Source organism: Phlebotomus argentipes, unplaced genomic scaffold, assembly GCF_947086385.1.
Source record: "Phlebotomus argentipes unplaced genomic scaffold, Phlebotomus argentipes genome assembly scaffold_18, whole genome shotgun sequence".
NCBI lineage: Eukaryota > Metazoa > Arthropoda > Insecta > Diptera > Psychodidae > Phlebotomus > Phlebotomus argentipes.
Window position 1 is genome coordinate 14,964,054 of NW_026776177.1, and position 25,482 is coordinate 14,989,535.

General features: G+C 38.9%; 4 protein-coding genes and 1 long non-coding RNA gene across 10 annotated transcripts; 2 read left to right on the forward strand and 3 right to left on the reverse strand.

Annotated features, from left to right (window-relative positions):
• The first annotated feature begins 138 nt into the window (after positions 1 to 138).
• On the forward strand, positions 139 to 9,012 carry LOC132260608 (phospholipid-transporting ATPase ABCA3). Of its 6 annotated transcripts, none has more exons than XM_059758842.1 (9): positions 139 to 333; positions 2,687 to 2,915; positions 2,979 to 3,059; positions 3,486 to 5,514; positions 5,576 to 7,479; positions 7,541 to 8,182; positions 8,262 to 8,330; positions 8,535 to 8,660; positions 8,718 to 9,012. In XM_059758842.1, exons 2-9 carry the CDS (start codon positions 2,689 to 2,691, stop codon positions 8,914 to 8,916), a joined length of 5,277 nt encoding a protein of 1,758 aa, XP_059614825.1. In that variant the 5' UTR covers positions 139 to 333; positions 2,687 to 2,688; the 3' UTR covers positions 8,917 to 9,012. The 6 variants fall into 6 exon arrangements, with proteins under 6 accessions (XP_059614825.1, XP_059614821.1, XP_059614826.1 ...); XM_059758838.1 differs by lacking the exon at positions 139 to 333 and adding an exon at positions 1,471 to 1,623; XM_059758843.1 differs by lacking the exons at positions 139 to 333; positions 8,262 to 8,330 and adding an exon at positions 1,471 to 1,623.
• Positions 8,972 to 9,767, reverse strand: LOC132260609 (acyl-CoA-binding domain-containing protein 6). The gene has a single exon (XM_059758846.1). The coding sequence runs from the start codon at positions 9,765 to 9,767 to the stop codon at positions 9,039 to 9,041; it is 729 nt and encodes a 242-aa protein (XP_059614829.1). The 3' UTR covers positions 8,972 to 9,038.
• Positions 9,768 to 9,812: 45 nt separating this feature from the next.
• LOC132260611 (SRA stem-loop-interacting RNA-binding protein, mitochondrial) lies at positions 9,813 to 10,368 on the reverse strand. Its single transcript, XM_059758848.1, has 2 exons — positions 10,210 to 10,368; positions 9,813 to 10,105 (listed from the first exon to the last, which is right to left on the reverse strand). Exon 2 carries the CDS (start codon positions 10,073 to 10,075, stop codon positions 9,824 to 9,826), a length of 252 nt encoding a protein of 83 aa, XP_059614831.1. The 5' UTR covers positions 10,076 to 10,105; positions 10,210 to 10,368; the 3' UTR covers positions 9,813 to 9,823.
• A 120-nt stretch (positions 10,369 to 10,488) lies between these two features.
• LOC132260610 (ubiquitin-like protein 3) lies at positions 10,489 to 25,457 on the forward strand. The gene is made up of 4 exons (XM_059758847.1): positions 10,489 to 11,588; positions 20,982 to 21,090; positions 21,573 to 21,737; positions 21,884 to 25,457. The coding sequence occupies exons 1-4, from the start codon at positions 11,559 to 11,561 to the stop codon at positions 21,946 to 21,948; spliced, it is 369 nt and encodes a 122-aa protein (XP_059614830.1). The 5' UTR covers positions 10,489 to 11,558; the 3' UTR covers positions 21,949 to 25,457.
• On the reverse strand, positions 13,499 to 15,040 carry LOC132260123 (uncharacterized). Its single transcript, XR_009468339.1, has 3 exons — positions 14,981 to 15,040; positions 14,017 to 14,059; positions 13,499 to 13,857 (listed from the first exon to the last, which is right to left on the reverse strand). It is a non-coding gene; the product is annotated as an uncharacterized LOC132260123 (long non-coding RNA).
• Positions 25,458 to 25,482: the final 25 nt, after the last annotated feature.

Sequence of the window (25,482 nt, forward strand, 5' to 3'; positions counted from 1 at the left end):
TATCCAATAAATTCATTTCAGGAAATTCTGCACGTTGCTCAATAATAATCGAGTTTTCATCATACACTGTATTTCACGCCAATCGGCAGAACGCCAGATAGAACGCTTTCAGTCGGTGTTGAGCTCTTGCAAGAGCAGAAGTGTGTTTTGTTGATAAATCTTCCAAATTCCCCGTCTGCCGAACACATTGACCCGAATTCATTAAGTACATTCTGTGATAAGGTTCAGGCTCAGGGCAAGTTTAATCCACTTAAATTCGCGAGTGTTATTTAATGACAATGAAAAATTTGCTAATCCCTTCCTTACTGATTCATCAAACATAATACCTGAAGTGTGAGTCATATGGCAATTATTTTACATCCATTATCTTTTGCTCTTATATGTGCGGAAAACTCCACGTTTATAACTTCACTAAAAAAAATTATATAGCCACTGAAAGTATTTATAGATTGTATTTGTTTACGTTTCGTCTGATTCAGTTTTAGTGACGCAATTGGAGGCCACCACTTTGATAAGAGATTCAATTCTCTCTTTTTTTTTGATAGATGAGAAAGCTTTTATTGAGCAGTTATGACATCACTTTATTGTAATTTAGAGAACATGCGCGAGAGCACATGAAAGTTGTACAGCGATGTGAATAATTATAAGTTCATCCATATTTCTGTGAATCGTCCTTGGTGGCAATGAATTGTACTAGCCATATGCTTAGGTAAAATCGATAATAACTCTCTGGCACGGTCTCTGGGTTATTGTACGATTCTATAGCTATAGCGAAAGTCATGTGAATTTATTGATTTGTAACACACTCCGAATCTTATGTGATTTTTTTGTAACATTCTGGCTATTAAAACTTTAACTATTTTGTTTCTTGCAATTTGAATTTCTACTTATCAGCCAGCAAAAACCCACAACGTGATTCAGTACTTATTTGAATTGGCAATAAAGTGTCTAAGTAAAAGTCTTTGTTATCTATCACATGTGTAACCATGGCCAACTGTAGCATCCTAACCGATCATATGAGAGCAATGGCGGGTGGAGATAGGAATTCATGGACCCTCGTGAATCACGTGCGAATCAGCTGAGGTTTCGCAATGTTATCGATAGCGATTAATGATCCCGGATCACCTGAACTCTCCCCAAATGATTCATGATAGTCATTCCCACGCAAATATGTCACCTGTTGATGTCGCAATTCCAGTCTTGAAGTCGTGTTTTATGATGGTTAAAATGGCAACAAATTTTCCTAATCGCATTGTTCGTATGTATTGCGAAAGAATTCGTTTTTTGGTATGGAAAAGTGCGCCTCAACCAATAAATTCGCCCATTCATATCGCGCAAAATACATTCTTATCACAATTCCATCGTCATAAAATAAAGTCGATAAAGGAATCGCGTTCTGCGCTAAGCTTCACCACACTTCGGCTCTTTGGTCACTTTTCCGCCTCGATATTACTCAGTTCACCTGACCAGCTCGCAGAGAAAGGACCGAAAAGTGAAAAGCTCTCGCGATAAGTTGAATAGGCTGTCTAGCCATAGACAAAGTGATCCTATTGACCAAGTATCTGGTGAAGTGTTAGAGAGTATTAAATAACCTATTGAATTTCTTCACTGGGTGGGAAAAAGGTGATTCATTTAATGATTTTGAGAAGAGAGACTTGTAAATAAAAGTATAAGTGTACTTGAGAAGGCAATGTCCACCGTCTGCACTTGAAAGACCTTGTCTGAGGGTTTTATCATGAAAAGCAATTTTGGGGGAGTTTTCCGGAGAATTTTTTCTTCACAGTGCCATGATTTTCTAATGAAAAGAAATGTTAACTTTTTACTAGATCAATTCTAATTTAATGCCACTGAGCAAAAACTGTGCAATTCATAGTCATCAAACTCTAATTCGAGTTATCATTATCGCCAATATCATGTGATGGTATTACAATATCAAATTATTTCATGCTACACCCTTTCGAGTATTTCCTGATATGCGAACTTCAAATGAAACGTTTTATCTTTGGGACATATCGTGGGATTTGTGGGGCAAAATTTCATCCACTTTCGTCAACTTATCTGTCAAGTACGAACAGGTGTAAAGAGAGAATTTGTATTTTGGCAACAGAAAACCACTCAAAACTCTTTATCACAACACCCACAATTTGGAGGAATTAATCTAAAATCAATACGCAAACCTCGAAAGTCTGAATTAATGTCACTTGCTGGGAAGTAAGATAAGAGTATTTCATTTGTTGAAATATTAATGTTCAATCCATTTGCATCCGATGATTATCATAACTCTCCCACAATTAGATATGTCTTTTGGTTGTCTGAGTAAAGTGTTTATAATACGCTTTTATATAAATTATTACTTAAGTAATGAGAAGGAGAATTTACACGATATCGCGTCAACATGCACTTTTCTCTCTTACATTATTTAAAAAGGACACGCGTGAAAAAGTTTGTGGTGAACTTGATTTTTCCCAGGAAACTAATAAAAAATGGCATTGCTGGAGTTTATCAGCGAGATATAAATTTTCCCATTGATAAGCTTCTCCCTGTGATACAGTCATAATGGCACATTACGTCAATGTTTACCATTCCAGAGCTTCCTTTTATGATCTGGACGTATAAAGATAAGCAAAATGAAATTACCATGTGAAAATATCAATAATATTTTTCCCAATCTGCAAATATTTTCAAGTAATGACGATGGAAACAACCAGTCCGAGAAAATGGAGCAAATTTTCTCTGCTCATGTGGAAGAATTTCCTCCTAATGTGGCGCCACAAATTCAACACCATCCTCGAAATTGTCATCCCTGTACTGATAACATCCCTCCTCGTTGTCATTCGAAGTCTCTCAGAGCCTGAAACTTACGAAGATCCCCTGACTTATCAGCGACTGCCTCTGCAATACATGCAATCATTCAGGTAAATTGTTGATAGTGCGTGAGAATCAATAAAATTGACCTCTTTTACTGTAACATCACACAGACCGCCTAAAATTGATACTGATATGCAGGAACTCATCTCAAAGTTCCTCGGACCACAATTAAAAACGAAGATATTGACGAAGTATGTAAAACAGTGGAGTTTTGTCACTTTACACTCTATTTAGAACTATTATATTGACTGAAAGTCTCTAAAATCGGTCAAAATTGTATTCTTATAATACTGCACTAAATGTTAACCACGCAATTAATTTTATTGATCAAAAGTAGAGGTGGGAAATCTGGGTAGAACCGAACAAAGTGCTTGCAGCACAATACAATTATCCCTAATCACATTCTTGCATGCCTCAACAGGTGTTTTTCTCCAATGAAATTTTAATCGGAAGTGAAATAGGATTAAAGTGCTTTCTCTTTCGGCTAAAAGCACTGAACTCACTATTTTCGTATCTTATAGTTTGCACTAAATATATGTGTAGTTGTCGTCTATTGTAATATTTAACATTTTCCTCCACTAAAACTAATTCTCGGGATATTTTCCTCACAATTGCAGATATAATGCAAGCAATTTTATAGATTTGATCGACTGGAGAATCGCCTATTCACCATCACCGAGTCCTCTGGATGGCCTTATGAATGTCGTGAGCGAAATGCTAAATGTTACAATAAATGCCTTGGAGAACTCATCCGTTCTGGCTGATATCATGCAAACCTCACCACGCCCACGACCTTTTGCTGGAATCGCTTTTGACGATGAATATGCTTCATTGGGAGGTCTGCCAGATCACATGAACTACGCAGTGCGCTTTCCAGCTGAATTGCGATCGAGGCAAAATGAAGAGGATATATTAGGCGCCAATTGGCAAACAGGACGACTTTTCCCGGAGTTTCAGTCCATTGGACCAAGAAATAGGAATCATTCAGACGGTGGAATACCGCCAGGATATTACAGAGAAGGATTCGCAGCGATTCAGCATGCTGTGTCTGTCACTTTCATTGAAATGAAGAAGATCAATCCGGAAACAATCATTCCAACAATCTTCCTGCAACGATTCCCATATCCACCATTTACAAGAGATGTTCTGCTTGAAGTTATCACGCTGATCATACCCTTCATGATTCTGGCCAGTTTCCTGATTCCATGCATCAATAATGTCAAGTACATTACGCTTGAGAAGGAGAAACAACTGAAGGAAGTCATGAAGATCATGGGTCTGCCCAATTGGCTACACTGGACCGCGTGGTTCTGCAAGATTATGATCTTCTTTCTTATTTCCATCACATTGATCACGATCTTGCTGAAAGTCTCCTGGTTTCCTGACACTTACATCGCCGTCTTCACGCACACACAGTGGACAATCTTGTGGTTCTACCTCTTCATCTACAGCATAGCGACGACAATGTTCTGCTTCATGATGAGCACCTTCTTCTCCAAGGCCAATACAGCAGCTGCTGTGGCGGGTCTCATCTTCTTCATCTTCTACGTTCCCTACACCTTCACCGAACAGAACTACGATCAGTTGTCTCTTGCTCAGAAACTTCTAGTCTCCATTTTTCACAACACTGCCATGAGTTTTGGCTTCTTGCTGACACTGAAGCACGAGGGGAACATGGAAGGATTGACTTGGAATAATCTCTTCCGCCCTGTCACCATTGACGACGACCTCACTGTCGGTCACACAATGATTATGATGATAATAACTGCACTAATCTACTTGGCTATCGCATTATATGTGGAGAAAGTATTCCCTGGAGAATTTGGTGTGGCTTCTAAGTGGTATTTCCTCTTCACAAGGAAATTCTGGTGCGGCCAGGATGACTACAATGGTGTTGAAGATGTTGTGACATCACAAAATACAAAGTTTTTCGAACCAGGCCCCGCGCGAAAACACGCCGGTGTTCAAGTTAAAGGCCTAAGAAAAATGTACAGCAATAAGAAAGTTGCTCTTCAGGGACTCACAATGAATATGTATGATGATGAGATTACGGTTTTATTAGGACACAACGGCGCCGGTAAAACGACAACCATGTCGATGCTAACGGGCATGTTTCCACCAAGTTCTGGCACAGCTCTGGTAAATGGAAAGGACATCAGATTGGACATCGAAGGAGTTAGAAACTCCCTTGGACTCTGTCCGCAGCACAACATTCTGTTTGACAATTTAACCGTGAGAGAGCATATTAAGTTCTACAGTCGACTCAAAGGATTAGATAACAAGCAAGTAGATGCTGAAGTGAAGAAATACGTTGGAATATTGGAGTTGGAGAACAAAATTGATGCACTGACCAAAACCTTATCTGGAGGAATGAAGCGGAAATTATCAGTGGGTGTTGCTCTGTGTGGCGGCTCAAAAGTCGTACTTTGTGACGAACCTACATCTGGAATGGATCCTTCGGCTAGACGAGCGCTCTGGGATCTTTTGCAGGCTGAGAAGAAGGGGCGCACAATTCTCCTATCCACACATTTCATGGACGAAGCGGACATTCTAGGTGATCGTATTGGAATTCTCTACGATGGAGAGCTGAAATGTTATGGATCGTCGTTCTTCCTGAAGAAAACCTTTGGCATGGGATATCATTTGGTAGGTGAAAAAATTTGTAGACAACAAAATATTAGTCCTTCATACTATTTTTCCATTGTAGATTTGCGTCAAAGGACCTCATTGCAACACCTACGATATTACGAATCTTCTCGATCGTTACGTTCCGGGAATCAAAGTTGAGAACGACATTGGTACTGAATTGTCCTACCAATTGCCAGATAGTGCTTCTAAAATGTTCCAGCCTATGCTTAAAGAACTGGAAGAGCACTCGACAAAGCTAGGCATCGATAGCTATGGTATCTCACTGACAACGCTTGATGAGGTCTTCATGAAGGTGGGATCAGATTATCAGAACGGAATGATACACAATAATAACAACACCACTCTTGATACCACGAATGGCAATGGAAATTACACCAGCGGCGATTCTGAGAGATCTCTAAACTCTACTGATACCATTCATCTTTTAACTGGTTCAAAGCTCACCATCAATCAATGGCGTGCCATGTTTATGAAGAAAGTATTCTACACGATCCGTAACTGGATTCTACTCTTTCTGCAGAACCTAATTCCAGTATGTTTCCTAATCATGAGCATCTTGATTGCGAGAACTTTCTCAGTGAATTGGGTTCTGCCGCCTAAGACTATGTCATTTGAGCCCTACACAAACAATCCAGTGACCATGGTGCAGCGGAACTACTTCGTTGGAACAGATCCTGAACTGGCTATCAACATCTTCAATGAATATGTGGCGATGTTTGATAATCCACCAACGGAGAGAACGCTCATTCAGACGGACATGGATATGGAATTAAAAGCATTGGAGGAAGCTGGGAGGAATATTGTGGCTTTCAACAGTAGATACTTGGTTGGAGCGACAATATCAGGAAATGAGATTACCGCTTGGTTCAACAACCAACCTTTTCACACTATTCCACTGAGTCTTGATACCGTCTACAACGCAATCCTCAGAGCAACTTGTGGCCAACAATGTGGCATCACAGTCACTAATCATCCTGTTCCGTTCACCTATGAGTCTCGCTTGATCATCCTCAGTGTTGGAAACAACATGGGTTTCCAATTAGCCATTAACATAGCATTCGCCATGGCCTTCGTTGGTGCCTTCTTCATCATGTTCTACATCAAGGAACGGATGTGTCGAGCCAAGTTGCTGCAGTTCGTGTCCGGCGTGAATGTGTTCACATTCTGGTTCACCGCGCTCATTTGGGATTATATAGTGTACCTCGTCACAGCGTGCCTTATGATCGCCACCCTTGCAGCCTTTCAGGAAGAGGGATGGTCTGAAGGACCTGAACTTGGACGCGTAATGGCCTTGCTAGCCTTCTTCGGATTTGCCATGATGCCTATTGTCTACCTCTTTTCTCTACTCTTCGAAGTGCCATCGTCAGGCTTTACCAGAATGTCCATGATTGGAATCTTCACCGGAGTGGCCTTCTTCCAGGTTGTCTTTGTACTGCGAATTCCATCGCTAGAACTAGTTCACATCGCTGACGGATTAACCTGGGCCTTCCTGATCTTCCCCTTCTTTGCCCTCTCAAATGGACTGAGCAACATCAACACTCTCAACACCATCATTCCATTCTGCAACAGTGTTTGCAATTGGCCATCGGAAGACTGCTGCGTTGAGGATCTTCCTGACACATGCTGTGTCGGAGGATACTTCGACTTCAAGGCGCCAGGCATCGGCAGGGATCTCACATACATGGCTGTAGTGGGATTGATTATGCTGGTGATCCTGCTGCTGAAGGAAACACGAGTGCTGGAAGGAGTGTTCTACCGCGGAAAGAATGTCGTTGATAAAGTCACCATCCCGGAGACTGAAGAGGAGGGAGGCTTACTGGATGACGATGTGAGAGATGAAAAAGAGCGTGTGAGAGAAATGACTCTGACGGACATTGAGAACCACAATCTCGTCCTCAAGGATATGACAAAGTACTACGGGAAGTTCTTGGCTGTTAACCAACTGTGTGTGGGCGTAGAATCGTGAGTTTCTCCATCATTCAATTCGTGATATTAGATTTTACTAAGGCTTACATCTTTCCAGGGGATCCTGCTTTGGCCTTCTAGGTGTGAACGGAGCCGGAAAGACCTCGACATTCAAGATGTTAACTGGTGATGAGATTATCTCTAAAGGCGAAGCCTGGGTTCGTGGGATCAGCATCAAAACTGATATGAAAACAGTTCATCAGATCATCGGTTACTGCCCTCAGTTCGATGCTTTGCTAGATGATCTCACCGGACGAGAGACTCTGTACATCTATTGCCTTCTGCGAGGAATCTCCACTGTTCAGATGAAAGAACTCAGCGAAAGCTTAGCGGTGGAACTCAACTTTATGCAGCATATCGACAAGAAAGTCAAAGAATACAGTGGAGGCAACAAGAGGAAGCTCTCAACGGCCGTATCTCTGATCGGAAATCCACATGTGGTGTATTTGGACGAGCCGACAACCGGAATGGATCCCGGAGCAAAAAGACATCTGTGGAATATCGTCTGCAAGAAGCGCGACTCTGGAAAGAGTATTATTCTAACGTCACACAGCATGGAAGAGTGCGAAGCGCTGTGTTCCAGACTGGCCATCATGGTGAATGGGGAGTTCAAGTGTCTCGGAAGCACACAACATCTGAAGAATAAATTCTCCAAAGGCTACATCCTCGTCGTGCAACTCAAGAGGGACTTCGAGGACAGGTAATGAATTCTTAATGAAAACACTTTCCCCTTTCAGGAGATCTCGTGCTTAATCCCAGGATCTTTAAATTCTATTTAGATTGCGACAGGCTGTTGAAGAGTCCGAAAACTTTGGCCACAAGAAAGTCCGAAGAGGATTTCTTAAAAGGTATCCCAAATAAACTGATCTCACCTTAAACATTCCTAAGACAAACGATCAGTCATTCACACGAGGAGTCACCAGAAAAACACGCCGGAAATGGGACATAAGCCATTGAAAAGAAACATAATCAGCAAACAGAACGGCTTCTTAGAGACCTAAGTTTTTCTTTGAATTCACTAACTGGGTGTTTTTTTTTTCTTTGCTCCGCAGTCTTTCCCTAGTCGAGGATGCTGCTGGGACTTCGGATAGTGGCGATAATCCAGAAGGAGAAATCAATGAAGCTGTCAAGAGGGTGAAAGATTACGTATTAGCCAACTTCACAAGTGCGATACTCAGGTAAGAAGACCTAATGTTGATCAGATGAATTGCTAAATGGCCTCTTTTCCTTGACAGGGAATCATATCAGGGCAGACTGACCTTCTATATTCCGACCACAAATCTCAAGTGGTCCAGCATGTTTGGACTCATGGAGCAAGCGAAGGAGACGCTCAACATTGAGAGCTACTCTCTCAGTCAAACGAGTCTGGAGCAGGTGTTCCTCTCCTTCACGAAGAAGCAACGTGATGAGAGTGAGCAGAACCAGAAGAGTTAATGCAAGAACACGCTGACGACGATGGCGAATGACCATTGATAAAAATTCTAGTGATTTTCTACACAATTGTATTCTCTAGTTGTGAAATAGACAAATTTCAGTGATTTAATGAAAGCGTGAATTTACTTGGTCAGCAGGAAGCGAATGTTGTCATCGCACGCGACGTCGTGGCACGTTTGATCCTGGTCATCCTTGATACTCGTGTCGGCTCCCGCGTCCAACAGCATCTCGGCGCACTTTGGGTGGCCACAGAAAGCGGCGTAGTGTAGAGGTGTCTGTCCGTCCTCATCCAACACATTCACGTTGACTTCTGGACGCTTCAGAAGCAGTCGCAGCATCTCACTTTGCCCTCGATCGGCTGCCCAGTGCAGAACACTCAATCCAGTTTCATCCAGAATGTTTACATCCTCGAAGTTCTCGAGCGCCTCAACGAACTTCTCAAAGTTCTTCTGCTGCACATGGTCGTAGATTGTTTTGTCCTCATCTTGAATATCGTCATCCTCGGGTTTTTGCGTGGAAACCGAGACCCAAGACTTTGATTTAGATCCTGAGACTTCAGAAGGCGAAAAATTACCGTTTTTTCGCACAATTTCTACGTATTTCTCCAAAGCTGCCTCTCTTTGGGTTCCCTTCACTCTATTCCAAGCATCCCATTTGGCCCTCTTAGCCATTTGTAAGATTCCTGGGCGATTTCCTTCGCAATCTCCCGCCGTTGATTGCTTGTACCAAGCGTAGAGCTCCAAGAGCTGCTCCTGAGTGAAATTCTTCACATTTTCCTCCACATATTTTGTTGCTGCATTGAATGTCCCCTCCAATTCACTCTCCTCTTCGATAAAATCCATGTCAATCATCCTCCGGAAATCTCTAACTATTCTAACGATACTAAGAACTCTAAAGCTTCTGTCTACTAGTTGTTCTTGTCCAGATGAAGAGTGTATCCCTCGAGAATGTGCTGCTGCTTGCTCTCTACATTCTCCAGGCCCTCTTTGTTCAGGCTCACGAAGCCGTATCCTTGCGAGAGACCGGTATTCTTATCGAAGACCACGTTAGCCTGAAGCACCCGGCCAAACTCGGAAAAGTACAAGCGCAGCTCCCGAGTGCCGACAGTCCAAGGAATGTTTCCCACAAACAGCTTGTACACGTTTTTCGTGCTGGCCATCACAACAAAGCGATCTTTGAAGGATTTCCGCTGAAAAAGAAGGAAATTGTAAAAAATCTTCAAGTGTTTACAGGTTAGTTTTGAAAAACTGTGACATCACTGTGAAAATTAATCTATTATTCAAAAACAATTACCTATCACCTTTCCGGGGAACTTATGAATGATTTCTTCGCAAAGTCAGTGTGAAATTCCCTTGAATATTTGCTAAAACACCAAGGAAATGTTATTACGAGCCGCAATGAAGAAAGCACTCAACGAGGAATCAGCCATCAACGTTTAAAAACTACGTGTAATTAAAGCGATTGATTTTCCCATGGAGGCGATTCATTAATGAATTATTACATAATCTTCTCTAATGTAGTTCTTTGAATTTGCCTACACTTCATTTGGATGTTTCCGCTTGACCTTCTCAAAATCGTATTTTTCACACATTTATTACTCTCATAAATCGTATTTCATACGGCACGTATCAAAATATTTCCATTTTTACAATTCGGCGGTTGGCATCCCTGTCAGTCCATGGTGGTCGTTTTGCGGTGAAGTTCACACTGGTGAAAGTGTCAGATGAGGCCAAGGAAACACAAAAACCATTCTGGCTCAGCATAATACCAGTCGAAAAGTCTCTGAAAATGGATAATGTTGGAGTGAAAAGTGCAAAAATGTGCACCAAGTGAGACGTGGAAGTGCATGCAAGTCATCATAGCAGTGAATTGTCGAGGCGATTTCCTACAGAGCGAGATTTGCAGTGTCCTAGTTTTCAGCACAAAAGAGAGGAGAAATCTTCAACTTTATTGGCAATTTTCACATCCCAAGAAAAGCACTCGAGGCAGTATTCTTGAGGTGTTTCCCACGCCATTCCGCGGTTCTGGACGTGGAGCAGTGCCAGGAGGCAACGAGGCATGATCCTGCAGTGGATGAAAGGTGTTTTTTAGTTGCAAAAGTGTGGCAAAAAACGTCTGGAAAGTCCGTGAAAATTTTGAGTGCGCAGTGGGAAAATCCCCAGTGAATGCTCATGTAAAGGCCAAGTTGCTGTCTTGTGTGGAAAATTGCAAGGGAAAGGAGTAGTTTTCCGACGTGATCTCCCAGAGGTTCTGACCACAAACCATTTGTGGGGTCTTGAAAAGAGAAAGAGGTTCTGTGCTTGTGTGCGTATTGCTAAATATTGTGTAAATCGCATTGAACGCTTGTGAAGACCAAACAAAAAGGTGAAAAAAAGGCCAAAGTTGGGCCTTTTTCCCATCAAGAGCGGGAATTCGCAGTGCTTCTGGATGTCGTGGAGCCTCTAAGGGGGCCACTTGAGGCAGAATAGCGACTCCCAAACTTCCTGTTGGCGCCCAGCATCGCCGCAGATAAGAGAACTTGGTCATAAAGTGCTCTGGCAGTGACTCGAGTGTCGGTCCAGGCAAGAAGTCAGTGAGGGATTTACCGAGAAATCCATTGATTCATCCTCAGTGTGTGCAAGGAAGGAATATCTGTGGCAAAAATGTCTTCGAAAAACATACCTGCAGATAAGGTAAGTCCCTTTCTACCTGCCTTATTCCATTCAGCTCTCTTTGTTGGCTTTGTTGTCGTCCCACGAAGCGAGCAGGAAGCTGGTTGCGTCAGCTGATAAGCCCCGAGTGCCTCATTGGGCGCTCTCTCCTCCGTCAGAGTATCAAAAAATAGCCCAGCGAGTCGTTTGCGGACATTTTCGTGACATTTGAAGGATTCCGCACACATTTAGCTCTCTGACTCTCTGCCTTTGCTCTCTTCCTCTCTTTTGTAACATTGGAATTATGCAGGAAATATGGTGGTAAACCCTTGAACAAACCTTCTGACCTGCTCACGCTTTTTGGATCTATGATTACAAAGACGTCTGTCTGGTAATAAATTAATATTTGAATTTAATTACTCATACAGCTTATCGAGAGTGAGATTAGAATTGCAAAGTATTTACAGAGGGGATTAATTATCAACAAAGATAAGGCATAGTGTGATAAAGATTGAGTTTTTGCACACAATGAAATCATAATGAAATTGGTCTGGGAAAAATGTAATGAACTTTTCAGTGATGACAACTGTCCAGAGTGGGCGGGCACTTCGAGAGGGCGGGGCGTAATTCCCTTGAATGGACTCGATGATGTGTTCGTGCAACTTTTAATTGTGGCCTGGCAAAGAGTTTAATAAGCACATTTGCGCAAATTTAAATTTTGTTCCACAAACAAAAGCTGTGATTCCTCGTGGGATCCCCAATTTCCCATTCTCCCAATGTGATTCACTCCCATCCATAAATGCGAATCTGCATGGAATATTTGCACTCGTCATTCATATTGATTTCTGTGTGAGAGGTGTGCACCGAGGGACGAGGGAGTGTGGGCGTTGATCATTTGAGTGACACACCTTTGAATCGGCCACCCGCTGTGGCGCGAGAGTCAAAGGCAAAGTTCCCCAAACTAATTCGTAAATACGATTTTGCACCCTTTCCCTCCATTTCATGCCGTGGGGCGCAGAATAAATGGCACAAAGTCACCGAATGGGGGCTTGAAATAAAGGGTTTTGGGTGGTGGGTGATTCATTGAGGCCTTTTCACGCGACAATAGGCAAGATTTTTTTTTGACTGTTTTGCTTGACTGAAATTTAGATGAAAATGTATGTTTTATAATTAGGTTTTGATTGCAAAACCTTGATTTCTTTTGAGTTTGCGTATTTGCCTTTACCATATTTTTCATTAGTAAAAGGTTTTCATATTGTGTAAGTCAAATTCGTTGTGAAATTGGTCCGGAAGATCCCACGGTCTCTGTATAAGCCCAAGAGTTGATATGCTAATGCATTTCCCGACATTGCTAACGTCCTCTAGTAAAATTTATCAGAAATATGAAAGAGCGCTATACTAGTAAAACTGAGAGAGTCCACTCTCTCTTTTCTTGTGAAATTTTTTCTCCTCACGTCAGCAGTAAATGGATGCTTTTAAGAGTCTTACTTCCTTTACTTCTTCCTCTTTCTCTTCCTCCTCAATCGAACATTCTTCATTTGCCATTAGGAGGATTTTCGTCGATATATTCTTCCTGCGCGTCAACTTTTATCCCAGGAAATGGTGTGAATTTCCCATTGAAGTCTCAGGGCTGAATTAATTTGTTGTTTGACTGTGTGTATGCGAAGTGGAAATGCGAAATTCCTGTTGGGTTGTCTAATTAGAGCTCAGTGGGATTAAATTTACGCCAAGTTGGTATAAAAGTTTTTAAACAGTGATAAATTTACACGTAATCACTTGTCTCCCAGGCTGTCCAAATATCTTTAAAAGAACACCTCTTATCTCTCTATGTCACGGCTTTAAGTTTGAACTGTTATAAACTTACCAGCAAGTTTCGGGCCAGGACGTTGAACGTCTGTGTGGTTTTTCTGAGTTATGACATGTTTTAATAATAATGGTTGAAATCTTCATCGTTTTTATTAAGACAGAAAATACAGAGCGAAGAAAAAGTTCATGGGGTGCTTTAGCACGTGGTTTTGCTCATATATTGAGAGTGTTATCATGTAAAATATTTTACATATTCACTTCTGTTTGATTGTCCATTCTGACCGGTTTGTAATTAACCTCTGGGAAGATTGAGAAATCTGTTGACAGTAGTTTGTCCCCTCTATTTTTTTCGTGGTCACAAGGTGTCTGAGAAAGTCCGAAGAATGTAATTACAGGGAGACTTTTATTATGCCATTCTCTTGAACTGTCTGTGTTTGAATTGTCAGGTCAAATTGTGTGCGATTCGAGAACGAGGAGGAGCCAAGGCGAGCAGAAGAGAGAGAGACTGTGAAAAGAAAATATTTTTATTAGATTCATCAAGATTCTTTGTGACACACAATTTGAGTTGTGGACTGTTTGTTTGCTATGCGTGGAGGAAAATTCTCTTTCTTGTCTTCTATAGTATATATAAGCATATGTACATATAAGCTCGTGTGTCAATCACCTTAAGCATCAACTATCTCTGTGCCTTGGTGTGTAAATTTCCTCTGCGTGGGGTTTCAATGGGTTGGATTATCACATGCATTTATCCAATTTAAAGCGAGAGAGAGAGAGAGAGAGAGAGAGCGAAAGATAGTATGGGGACCTTCGCAGAGGGCCGTTGCATGTGGTAATGCTGATGCCCGAAGGGAGTTATTGTGTTCCTGAGGGGATGGCAATTGAGCTAGAGTTTTGACAAAATTGTAGATTAAAGAGAAGATTTGCTGACAACATCAAACTGCGTTCAACAGTTCAGTTTGACTGAACATTAGAATGTTGATTATGCGTGAGAATGTGAATGAAACCGATTTCTAATGTGTAATATTTCAGGCATTTTAGGCGCATTATATGGTCTATTAATTTGAAATGTCAGATTGAAAAGAGCGACATGACTTAATTTTATGGGAAATTGAAAGCCTTTAGACAATTCAAATCACTTTCTTCTTGGCTTTTTCAACTTTCCTCTTCCGTTTTCCAAAACAGGCACACACGCACACAGCTTCTGTTTTCACGAGAGGTTGTAAACTGAGAGCTTTTAGCCTGTATATTGGCCCTGTGAGAATTGATAGGAGAATATCAGCATATTGTTTGGGAAATATATATGTCTATTGAAATATTTTGATTGGATGATAGAGAATAAATTGATTCACATTCGAATTTTCTCATCTTTTCTCCTCTTCACTCCATCATCTTCTCACAAGCAGACTGTATAGCAACAGAAAACATAAGCATCTTCTGTTGCACCATCAATTTTGTTATTGGTTTTCTTATTGGTTTCTTTTTCCTCTCGTCCAATGTATATTCATTTAATGATTTTATATCCACTCTCTGTCACTGTCTTCTTGTCTTTTTACTGCCGATCCATGGCAGTATTTACCCAACTTATCTCTCTCTCTCTCACTCTCGTTCTCCCTGTTTCGCTCACTCACTCCACTTTATTCAACTTAATTTCACTGTCTATTTTTTATGAGTGCGCGTCTCTGCCAAAGAGATCGATGTTTATGCAGAACCACCCATGAAAAAGCCTCATATAAGAGGGAAAAACACCAACATATTGTCCATCGATGATACATGTTACGTGCTCTATGTCATAGACAAAACCAGTGAGAGAGTTATTTGAAGAAATGAACAGAACTCACTAGTGTTCAATATGCCTTGTCTTGGCTGTAAAGTCATCGCTGGCAGCGACACTGCATGCTTTCCATCTTGCGCACATGAGGTGGTGAGCTGATGTGCCTCAAAAGTGACCTACTTTCTGTCCTCTCTCTCTCTCTCTCTCTCTTTCTCTCTCTATTGTGATGCCCAGAGAAATGGTGGTTTATTGAAGAAATCCACCCGCCATAGGGAAAAGCTGTCGCCCCTCGAAAGAATAGATGACTGTCGTTGCATTATGGCGAGTAATTGACGAGCATCCCCCAATGCCTATCGCACACAAAGCACTACACCAGCGATTTTTCTCTTCCTCGCAATCATAAATGAGAGAAAGACGCAGCCAGATTTGTTCCACTCTTCATCAACGTCCAGAAACTTCATCAGTGAAACCCGAGAGAGTGATTCATTGAACTCCAGAGAGAAGCTTTCAGCATCATAATCCTCAACTGCTCCCACGCTCTCAGTAAATCAAATCACTCCTTCAGTGTGTTATCATGAAATGTAATAGAAATGAGATTCCCGCATTTTCTGCATGAGGCAAAAACACAATAAAAAAAATGAGAAGAGAGGAAGAATGGAAAAGCAGACGAATGCTAGCGCCTCAGGATGACAGAATTGAATGGGGATTGGCTATGACAAGTCAAATATTGCAGTGACACTTTGCAATTGCACTTAGGGGGATATTCTTCATGATTTCATTAATTTCATTGTCATTTCCTACATCCATAATGCATACAACCACAGTCTGTGTTAATCATCCCACCCTTTAAATCACTTCTACAAGTGTCTGGTCCACCCAGAATGCCAATCGTTATCACTATGAATATCATTATAAGAGGTAAACGGTTATACAAATGTGTTTATTTGCTTGATATTGACTCAGACTACATAATGATGAAATAACACACATTTTGTCCTAGATAATAATCCAAACCTGTGCCTTGAAAATTCAAAATCATTCACATATTTTTCAGCTCATTACAAATTCAAATTTATTTTTCCCTCGAAAAAATTAAGCATTTGCTCAATTTCACGATATTTTGCACAATTTTTCAATGTAAAAATTGTTCATCCATCTCACATTTAAACATCATTACATCACATTATTAGCAATTATTGTACCTAATTATTGTTATTATTGCATACAGTAAAGATAAACACAAACACAGATACAAAGAGGAAACCGAAGGAGACCCACATGATGGTGTATTATCGCGATAATTAATTAAACCTCTCGTACATTTAGCAATTTCACAGCTGATAATGAATATATTTTCATGACTCTTCAGTTTCTCCGCAATTTTGTCAGAATTTTCCAATGAAATGCACTGAAAAAGGAAGAAACAACGAGTAGCAAATTTTCAAGCTCAGCTCGGTCGAAATTCGTGGAAATGTCTTATTTCGCCAAGTGAATTTCATTCTTGAGAAAATTCAATCAACTCTACTAGTGAATTTTTTCCCAAGCACCTCTCTTTCAATAGCAACTCCACATTTTTTTTCGTACAATTCACCATCTCTGACAAAGTGTTGCACAATGGGAAACCACATGAGAAATACATACATTAACCCATCAGAGACGACCGCCAGTGTCTTATATAACAGATGTGAAAATGGTAATTCTTGAATAATTCCCTTTTATTGTGTCACAAGTGCTTCGCCCAAGTGTGTGCACTCAAAATTTCAGGGTGCCCAAAAATAAATGTTTAAAAAATGCCATAAAAGTCAGCACTTGGTGTGAATGGGTTAAGAAATATAAACAGTAGAATTACAGCAGAAGTTGCTCCAATGTGAAAATTTTCTGGAGTGGTTTTCTGAATTGATTGTGAAAACGGCGAGCGACAAGAAAGCATGGCAAAAAGCTCTCGACATTAAATAGAAATCATTTTGTGAAATTTCACTGTTGACACTTTCATGATGTAAAGTGCAAACAGAAAAGTGGACGATGGTGAAAAAAAACACAGTCTACATAGTGTCGGACAAAAGACATGTCATGGACATAAAATGGGGAAATAATTGAAGAAATTTTTCACGGGATGTGAGGCAAGAAGAGACCGCCAGACACTTGATGAGGAGTGGGAAAAAGCAGCATGTTTAATCGATTTTCCAGAGACACCGAGAACTAGTTAATCTTCTCACTGATTACCGTTACAGAAACTCATTTTACACACAGTGAAACAGAATTCATTCACTCTTGAGATTCTCTTTTATATGTATACCCCCAATAGGAGAGCATATAATGCCATGGAAAAGAAGAAAAAAGAAGCAAATGCCAATGATCCAGTCGTTCACTCCCCATGGAGAAATTTTTCTCTTATACTTTTTCCCTTCTTTCTATTCCCACTTCACACATTCTCTGTGTATGTGTCTCTCATTTAAGGAATATAAAATCGAGAATCTCATGCTGAGTGACACCAAAATGTCTGTGTTCATTCTTCTGTGTAATAAACAGCAGATTTTAATTCTATATATTTCAGCAGAAGGAAAATCTCGCAAGGAGTGACGATTTATTCCTTAAAAGCAGTTCTGCTACAATTTCATGCTGATCTAATTTTGATTTGTGAACAATATTCTCACAAAACTACATTTCCTGTATCTTTTGGAGACATGGAAGAAGGGAAAATTGCTTGCAGCAATAAAGTTCTTCGTTGGTAAATTAAGCACCTGAGGATTTTCTCGAATGGTTCGCCGTCAACGATATGGGAAGAGCTTTGTCAATGTCGTGTGTGCTTGTGAAGTTGATAAACTCTCTTCTCTCGTATTTATTTCTTTCATTTGTGCAGACGAATTGTACTCGTAGATTACAATGTAAGGGATATTAAGTCGCACAGTGAGATTGCTTTCATCAGGGTTGCTAGAGTGATAAAGTGATTATAAAGTGGTGCTGTGACATCCTTGATGGACTAGGCCAGCTTGCTGAGTGTCTTTCTTCACCGTATTATTCAAAACTCATACACAATATAATGTATGATAGACATTATACTGTAGAAGCACACAAAGCACTCTTGAAGATATGATATTTGTGGCTGAAAAGGTGGTGGAGAGAAAAGTGCTACGGCAATAATGGTGATGAGTGGTGATGAAAAACGAATGCGAGATCTTGTAAATTTGATTGCGGATTTGCTGCGGTGGTTGCGAGAATCTGAACTGTGTACAATGAGAGGACAAAGAGCTTCGTGTGGAATTATGAAATTTTCAGCCAGAGACAAAAAAAGGCATATTATTTGTTTGCTAGGCTGAGATACAAAAGAAACGTGAGTTTCTTTTGAAAACTTCCTGCTCGAGTACTCACCATAATGTATCTCACCGAATTTCTACCATGCAGTGGTCATATTATGATTCTTGAATCTCATGAAGAACTACAGAATTCACAAAAGTCTTGTTTTTATATAATATAAAGCTGAAGTGAGCTTTGCTGTTGTGGCGTTAACACCACACAAAATCATCTCTCTATCCGTGTGTTTCGCTGGTGAATGAATTTACCTCTAATTTACTCAACTCTGTGTGTTACGCACGTTGCGTTCGACTTTTTGTTAATTAATTCCTTCAGCAGAGTGTGCAATAAAGAGCGCCTCTATTCACTGATGTATTTTCACAATTTTCTCTCTCTCGTGCTGTAAGTGCTCTTTTTTGCTGCATTGACGGCAACAGGAACATGACAATTAAATTATTATAAAAGCGCTTGCAAGTGTTAAGGCCATGGATAGTCTTCACTTTATCCCTAATGATATACTGCTTGTGTTTCTGTATTGACACAGCATTGACAGTGATATTACAATATTCCCTTTTTATTTAGAAGACATGTCATTTGCATTGTTGTCACCACAGCCAGAAAATCAACCAGTTATTTGACCGTTAATGTACGTGCATTCAATCCTAAATACGCACCAAAAAGGCATTACTATCTCGTGCTGAGATTGCTTAGTGTGCAGTGGGGGTAATAAGAAATGTTGTGTGAGCGCAGACACGTTCACGGAGTCCATTCACTTAAGAGGAAATCGTATACGAGACAACATGCATGAATTAATAGATGTTTCCATGGGTGTAAAAATAGAAATTAACTATTAAATGGTGTCAAGTGAGGGAAATTGAGGGTGAAACATTCTCTGGAGGATCCCATAAAGTTTTCAAAAGAAGACAAACAAGGGAGAGCGATAAGATTGTGTTGCGCTGCTTTTTTCCCTCCTACAATAGGATCTTGAGGCACTCCCCGAGCCGCTGAGATCAATGAGCAGTGCATTTACTCATCCAGCAGTTTATTCATGAAGTCTTTTATATGAAAGAGTGATTCCAATTGTTGATTACTCTAGCAAGACTTCATCAACAATGTAAAGGAAAAGTTTCCATTGTTGATTATCTAAGAGAGACTCGAAGTGATGGTTATCCGCGATGCTCTGGTGTTTGATTTAGCGGTCACAGGCTTTTGAAGATTCTCTTTTAGCAGTAAAATTTGCAGAGTATGAATTATGGAAAAATAATAAATTAGTAGAAATGATTTTTTTGACTTTTTCGCTTCAATGATTTTCCATCCATTTCGATAAGTTGCCTGAAGAGCCGTTGCGAGGATGTTTCTTGTTGAAATGCGAGCAAAGGGAGAGGACGTTGAGGATCATAAAGTGACTTTTTAGCTCTGACATCAGTGAATTATATTCCAGGAAAAAATATGAGGGATTACATTGAGAAGCGGAGGAGTACAGTTGTGCCGGAAAGAAGAACCATAAAAAGTAGAAATTGTGAAATTTTTACGATTCATTGAAAATGTACACACAAAGTTATGCCAGACAGTTTCACACTGGTATTTGAGCCCCTGCTCGTTATCTTGTGATCTCAAACGAGGACACTCTTTCGCAATAATTTAATATGTTACAAAATGACAGTGTGACTAGGATGTTCGCAGAAACCTTCTTTCGGTGTTTTTTGAGCGTCACACTCTAATTTGGATGGTTATACGTCTCTTTTTCCAAATTATATTGCACCTCTTTACGTGTGTTTTTATTTTTTTTGCCGTGAATTACTGCTTGAGATGATTGGTAGACAAATAAAATGTGTTTTCTGGGTGAAATAACGTCAAATTTTTTATGGGCAATTTGATAAAATTTGCAAATTACTCACTGAATTGGTCACAATGTAGTCAAGATACGGATAATAAAATAAATACATTTTATTAGCATTTAAATGTGAATTCACTTGTTATGTTTTTGTCTATTTTAATGAATCACAACATGTAAATGTCGTTCATTTTAAACTACGTATTTTCAAAATTTGTACATCTGTAGAGGCAAAATTCTACTCGAAATCATCAAATTCTTGGATAATTTGCTAAAAGACTGAATATTGCAAATGGTTATGCCAATAAAAAGTCCCATCATTTCTACGTTTTAAATGCCCTTAAGGTGTGTTTTCTTTCCACGAAACGAGAGAAGAGTCTTTAAAAAGGTACATAGGCGAAAATTTCGCAAATGATACATAAAACATTGAACTTGACTTGATGTTTTCTGTACATATTTTATTACGGTTGCCTATCGACGCACATTTCTCGAGGTCTCTTTTTTTTTCTCTGGGGAGGATTGAAAAATGTTTGATAATAAAATATTCTTTCTTACGTCCTCAAGGGTTATGAATATTTGAAATTGATCAATTCAATGGAGTGAAAATGACAGGATTGATGGTGTATATGAGTGAGTGGGTGTGAAAGAATATCACGATATGACGGCTGAGAAGGAGGTTGCATGTTGGAAAGATTATGAATTAATGGAGTCTTTTCTCTTTCACTTGTTGCAGATAAATTTGCGCTTGATACTCGTGAGTGGCAAAACGAGAGAGTTCCTCTTCAATTCATCGGATTCGGCAGGTGATATCGCTCAAACTGTGTTTGACAATTGGCCAGAAGGTGAGTCAATAGAGTGGGAGAGAGAGAGAGAGAGAGAAACAGGAAATCCCACAAATTCAAGTTTGATTATCATCTCTGAAATATCATCCAGAAATTTACTCGATCATTTTTTCACTCTCAATCGAGTCTAAGTATGGAATTTACATCGTCTAGCTTGCAAATATTTATTACACTATTGGGAGAATCCAATAATGAAGTCGAGAGTGAGAGGGAAAAAATTGTAGGTGAGGCGTGGGTGTTATTAATAAAAACATGTATACAGCAGACGAAAAAAGTGTGAGGACAGACACGCAATAAATATTGGCTTGAGGATGAGAGTTTTCTCGTCATATTCGCGGATGCTTAATATGTTTCTCCTTCACATTTTTTTTCGCCTGTGGTTTTGTTGTGAGATTCAAATATGCGCAAGCACACAAAGGAAGCAAAAATTTACGCATACGAAATTGCAAATAAGTGGAGAAAAAAATATGCTTCATTTCCAGATTGGGAGTCGGAAGCTGTTTCAAAAGCAGAAATACTAAGGCTGATTTATCAAGGTAGATTTTTACACTGCAACGTAACACTCGGAGCACTTGGACTGCCTTTAGGAAAGACAACAGTGATGCATTTGGTACCACGAGATAATTTGCCGGAACCAAATTCGCAAGGTGAATACTCAATGTGTTTGTTTAAAGTCCTGACACACCCTCGAACTGACTGTTTGGCCACTTATCGGGTCATTTCGAGTGAAAATTTAACGAGTCATAAAGTGGAGTAAATGTGAGTAATGTGCTTTTTCCCCTGACTTTTGCAGATCAAAGGCAAAAGAGCAAAGGAGCGTCCAGTAGATGTTGTTCTGCGGCATGTTGCATCTTGTAACTATTTTATCGTCTTCTTCTGAATGTGTAGAATGTGACAAAATACAATTTTTTGTCTTCTCTGTGTGGAGAGGACATTGCAAGAAAGAGAGAGAGAGATAAGAAATACGTCTATAATTAATGTTAAAAACAAGAGATGATTTTATTTGATTAGATGATAAATAGTAAGCATATACATATATATTTTAAAGAAGAGTGAAGTCCACAATTTGACCATTAATTCTAATTGGCTAAATTCATTGATTTTTTTTTGTCAGAATACAATTGAACACACGATTTCTTTTTTTACCTGCGAATTTTGTGTTTCTCTCCATCGGAGAATTCTCTGTTCTTAACTTTTGGCAACATCAAAAAGATTTTCTTTCACACTCATCGCTTGGGGAATAGAATGAAGTGGGTGAGATGGTGACATCAGAGCAAATTTCATTTCTTTGCCCTATTTTAAGTATTTATGAAAGTTAACAAGAAAAAGTGTGGAAAGGAAAATTGTCAGTGTATCAAAAAGTTTTGTGGGCGCGACGACGCGAGAAAAGGTGTGAATAGGAATGAAAATTGTCTTCTCAATGAAGTAAAAAAAAAATACTATAGACGTGTTACATCATAATATGAATAAATTAAGGAATTACAATATTATTAATTATATTTACAGTCCCACAATGAAAAAAAAATCACTCAGCATTGCAACAGAGAGTAAATAGCGATGGTGGAAGAGGGGTTATATGAAAGATGAGCAGAAGGAAATTTAATTAGACAAGATAAAATATTTATAAAGAGAGGTTGAAATTATATATGGGAATCCGGATGTAAAAGTATGAGACTTGTGTAAAAATCCAGCGAGACGAAGTGGAAAAAAGATTTGTTATTCCTAGAAAAAGAGTGGATATTACTGAGTGGGATGTTAAGAGAAGGCAAAATGCAGGCATAAATGGTGGACGGAGAGGAGAGTACTCGGATGAAAAGTGGGGAATAAATGTTATAAATGTGTCTATTGCTCGGTAGATGTATTACTATATAAAAATTAAATGACTATGGATAATAATAATGGCAAAAATGCAATTACACCCAATGATATTTGCAACTCTAGAATTGACTATTCTGAAACAGTGAGAAATAATAATTTTCCTATCCAACAATATTTCCAGAGAAATAATTCAATTATTGGAAAAGAGTACATTGTCAAAATAGATGGAGAGCACACAACACCAGACACATTTTACGTGATTGTCGAAGAGAAGATGGTTTTAGTGGAATAAAAACATACTGTAAATAATAAGTTTAGAACGGTAGATACATAAATTCAGAGAGATTCTTCTTCTTGGACTATATTTGTATGTGAAATGTCCAAAATATTGCGAAATTAATACTCTGATATAGATGAATTTATGATGCCGACTCGTGATTATGTTCAATTTCATTGCTGTTTAACTGTGTGAAATAACCTGAGATGTCTAAATGACTGCTTCATAGTTGAGATTCAGTTGAAGTCAAACTCCTTGCAAATTCTCAATGAATAATATCACTGAAGTCACGTGTCGGACACTCTAATATCATTTTTCCTTTTATTTCCTCTCGAATTTTGTGCCAAAAAAAATTTAACTTTCTTCAAACTTAGGGCATAAATACAATTTAGTAAAAACTGCGAAATCCTCATCTTTGTCAGAAATTATCTATTCGTATAAGCAATTATTGTTACATTTCAATCAGTTCTATGTAATTTATGGAGTTATTTCAAATGATTTCCCTTCCTACAATGCCATTAAATTGCTCCTAAAGATACAAAATATTATATAGAGAATGTGTTCAATGCAACAAACTCCGCTCATAGTTTGAATTGTTAATTTGCTAATTCCCAGTACATCGAATATGTGGTTATTGTTCTGTTTAATAGATGATTGAGGATTGTTTAGCGTGAATAGAAGAGGAGAGTACAAAAATCTTTAGTGTATTTGTGTGTATTGTTGACTTTTATACATTTTTTTCCTGGCCAAGAAAATGGCCATAAAGCAAGGTTTGCGTTAATTATTTCTTGTGAAATTTAGTCTAATTGGAGCAATTGCACTCTATATAGTCATTCTATTCCTGACAAAGTGAAGATTTTACGCAAGAAGAATTGTTTGTTCATTTTCCTTTCATCGAAAAAAGCACATGAGGAAAATCCCCCCAGTTGTAGAGAGAGAGAGAGAAAGAGAAAAAATGCAGGAGAACGTGAGAAAGAGATGAAGAAAAATTTGTAAAGAAATTAAGTAATATCTGTGATATGATTCTTCAGTAATTTCTCCATTTTTTCGCCACTTTTCATGAAAGCAGAAGTGAGAGATTTCATTGTGAAATGCTCACGTCTCCTTATGTTGCCCATAATTAGTTTTCGCTTCTTCTTTTTGCATACCTAATTGGAGTATTAATTTCAATAGCGCTGCAAATGCCAATTTAACGATCCATTCTCATTGAATGCAATTTTCTATCATCACTTTTTGGCATCGTGAGAGAAATGCAGAGTTTTTCAGTGAAACAAATCAAGCACGAGCAGTGAAAACAAGACGCCTTGCAAGGCTTATAATAAAATGAAAGAGATAGATAAAATGATGTGTAATAAAATTGCGTGTTTAAATTACTATATATATATTATATATATCGTAGAACTACATATTAAATGAGAATTACCAGTTGTTGTAATAATTCAATTCTTTCCCGTGTCATTTTTCTAACACAACTCAAGAAAGAAGATTTTGTGTGATTTTCCCGAGTTATTCTTTTAGCCAAAAAAAAAAGATGGAATTTAGCGTAAAAAACCAGCTGTAAAATCAACGAATCCTTTCGATTTTCTCAAATTTTCCAAAAATACATAGAATAGCAGAAATGCGACAATGGAGAAGCGAAAAGGTTTCTTCACTGAGAAAATACGTTTACAAATTTTATTCTAAAGGAAATTTATAGCAAAATTAGTAGAAAAGAAAAGAAAAAAACATCGAATTGACATTCTGTATTTGTTGTCCACTCTTTCTTTAAAACACAAAAGAACAAAAATCTACAGTTCAAAGCCACTAATTAGCAAATAATGCCAAGAAAACTTAATGTTGAGTCACAGAGTAAGAAAAACAATCTCTTTCCAATCATTTTACTAAAACTCCCCTCCATTTCCTGTGAGAAATGTTAAGAAATAAAATTCTAAGCTATATTGATGAAATGAAGAAATTATATATTATTAATTAGAGATAGTCTAATGAAAAGAAAAAAAACGAGATTTAATGAGACACAGTTCTGGGTTATTTACATAATTTGAATTTGCCGTAACTTTGCTGATTAAAGGATGGAGAAAACATCACGCAAAAAGAGCTCGATAGAGTGTTCAAAAGAAATAACTAATACAATAGATTAGGTAAGAGAAAATCCCAAATAATAATAATCAAAGAGCGAAAGAGTGAGTGTGTAAATAAGTGTATAAAATGCCCATTTTTGTTGTGACAGAATATTATCCTCAGAAATACAGTGGAAATGTATGATTAATTTTAACATTTGTTGTATTTCCTGTTCGAAT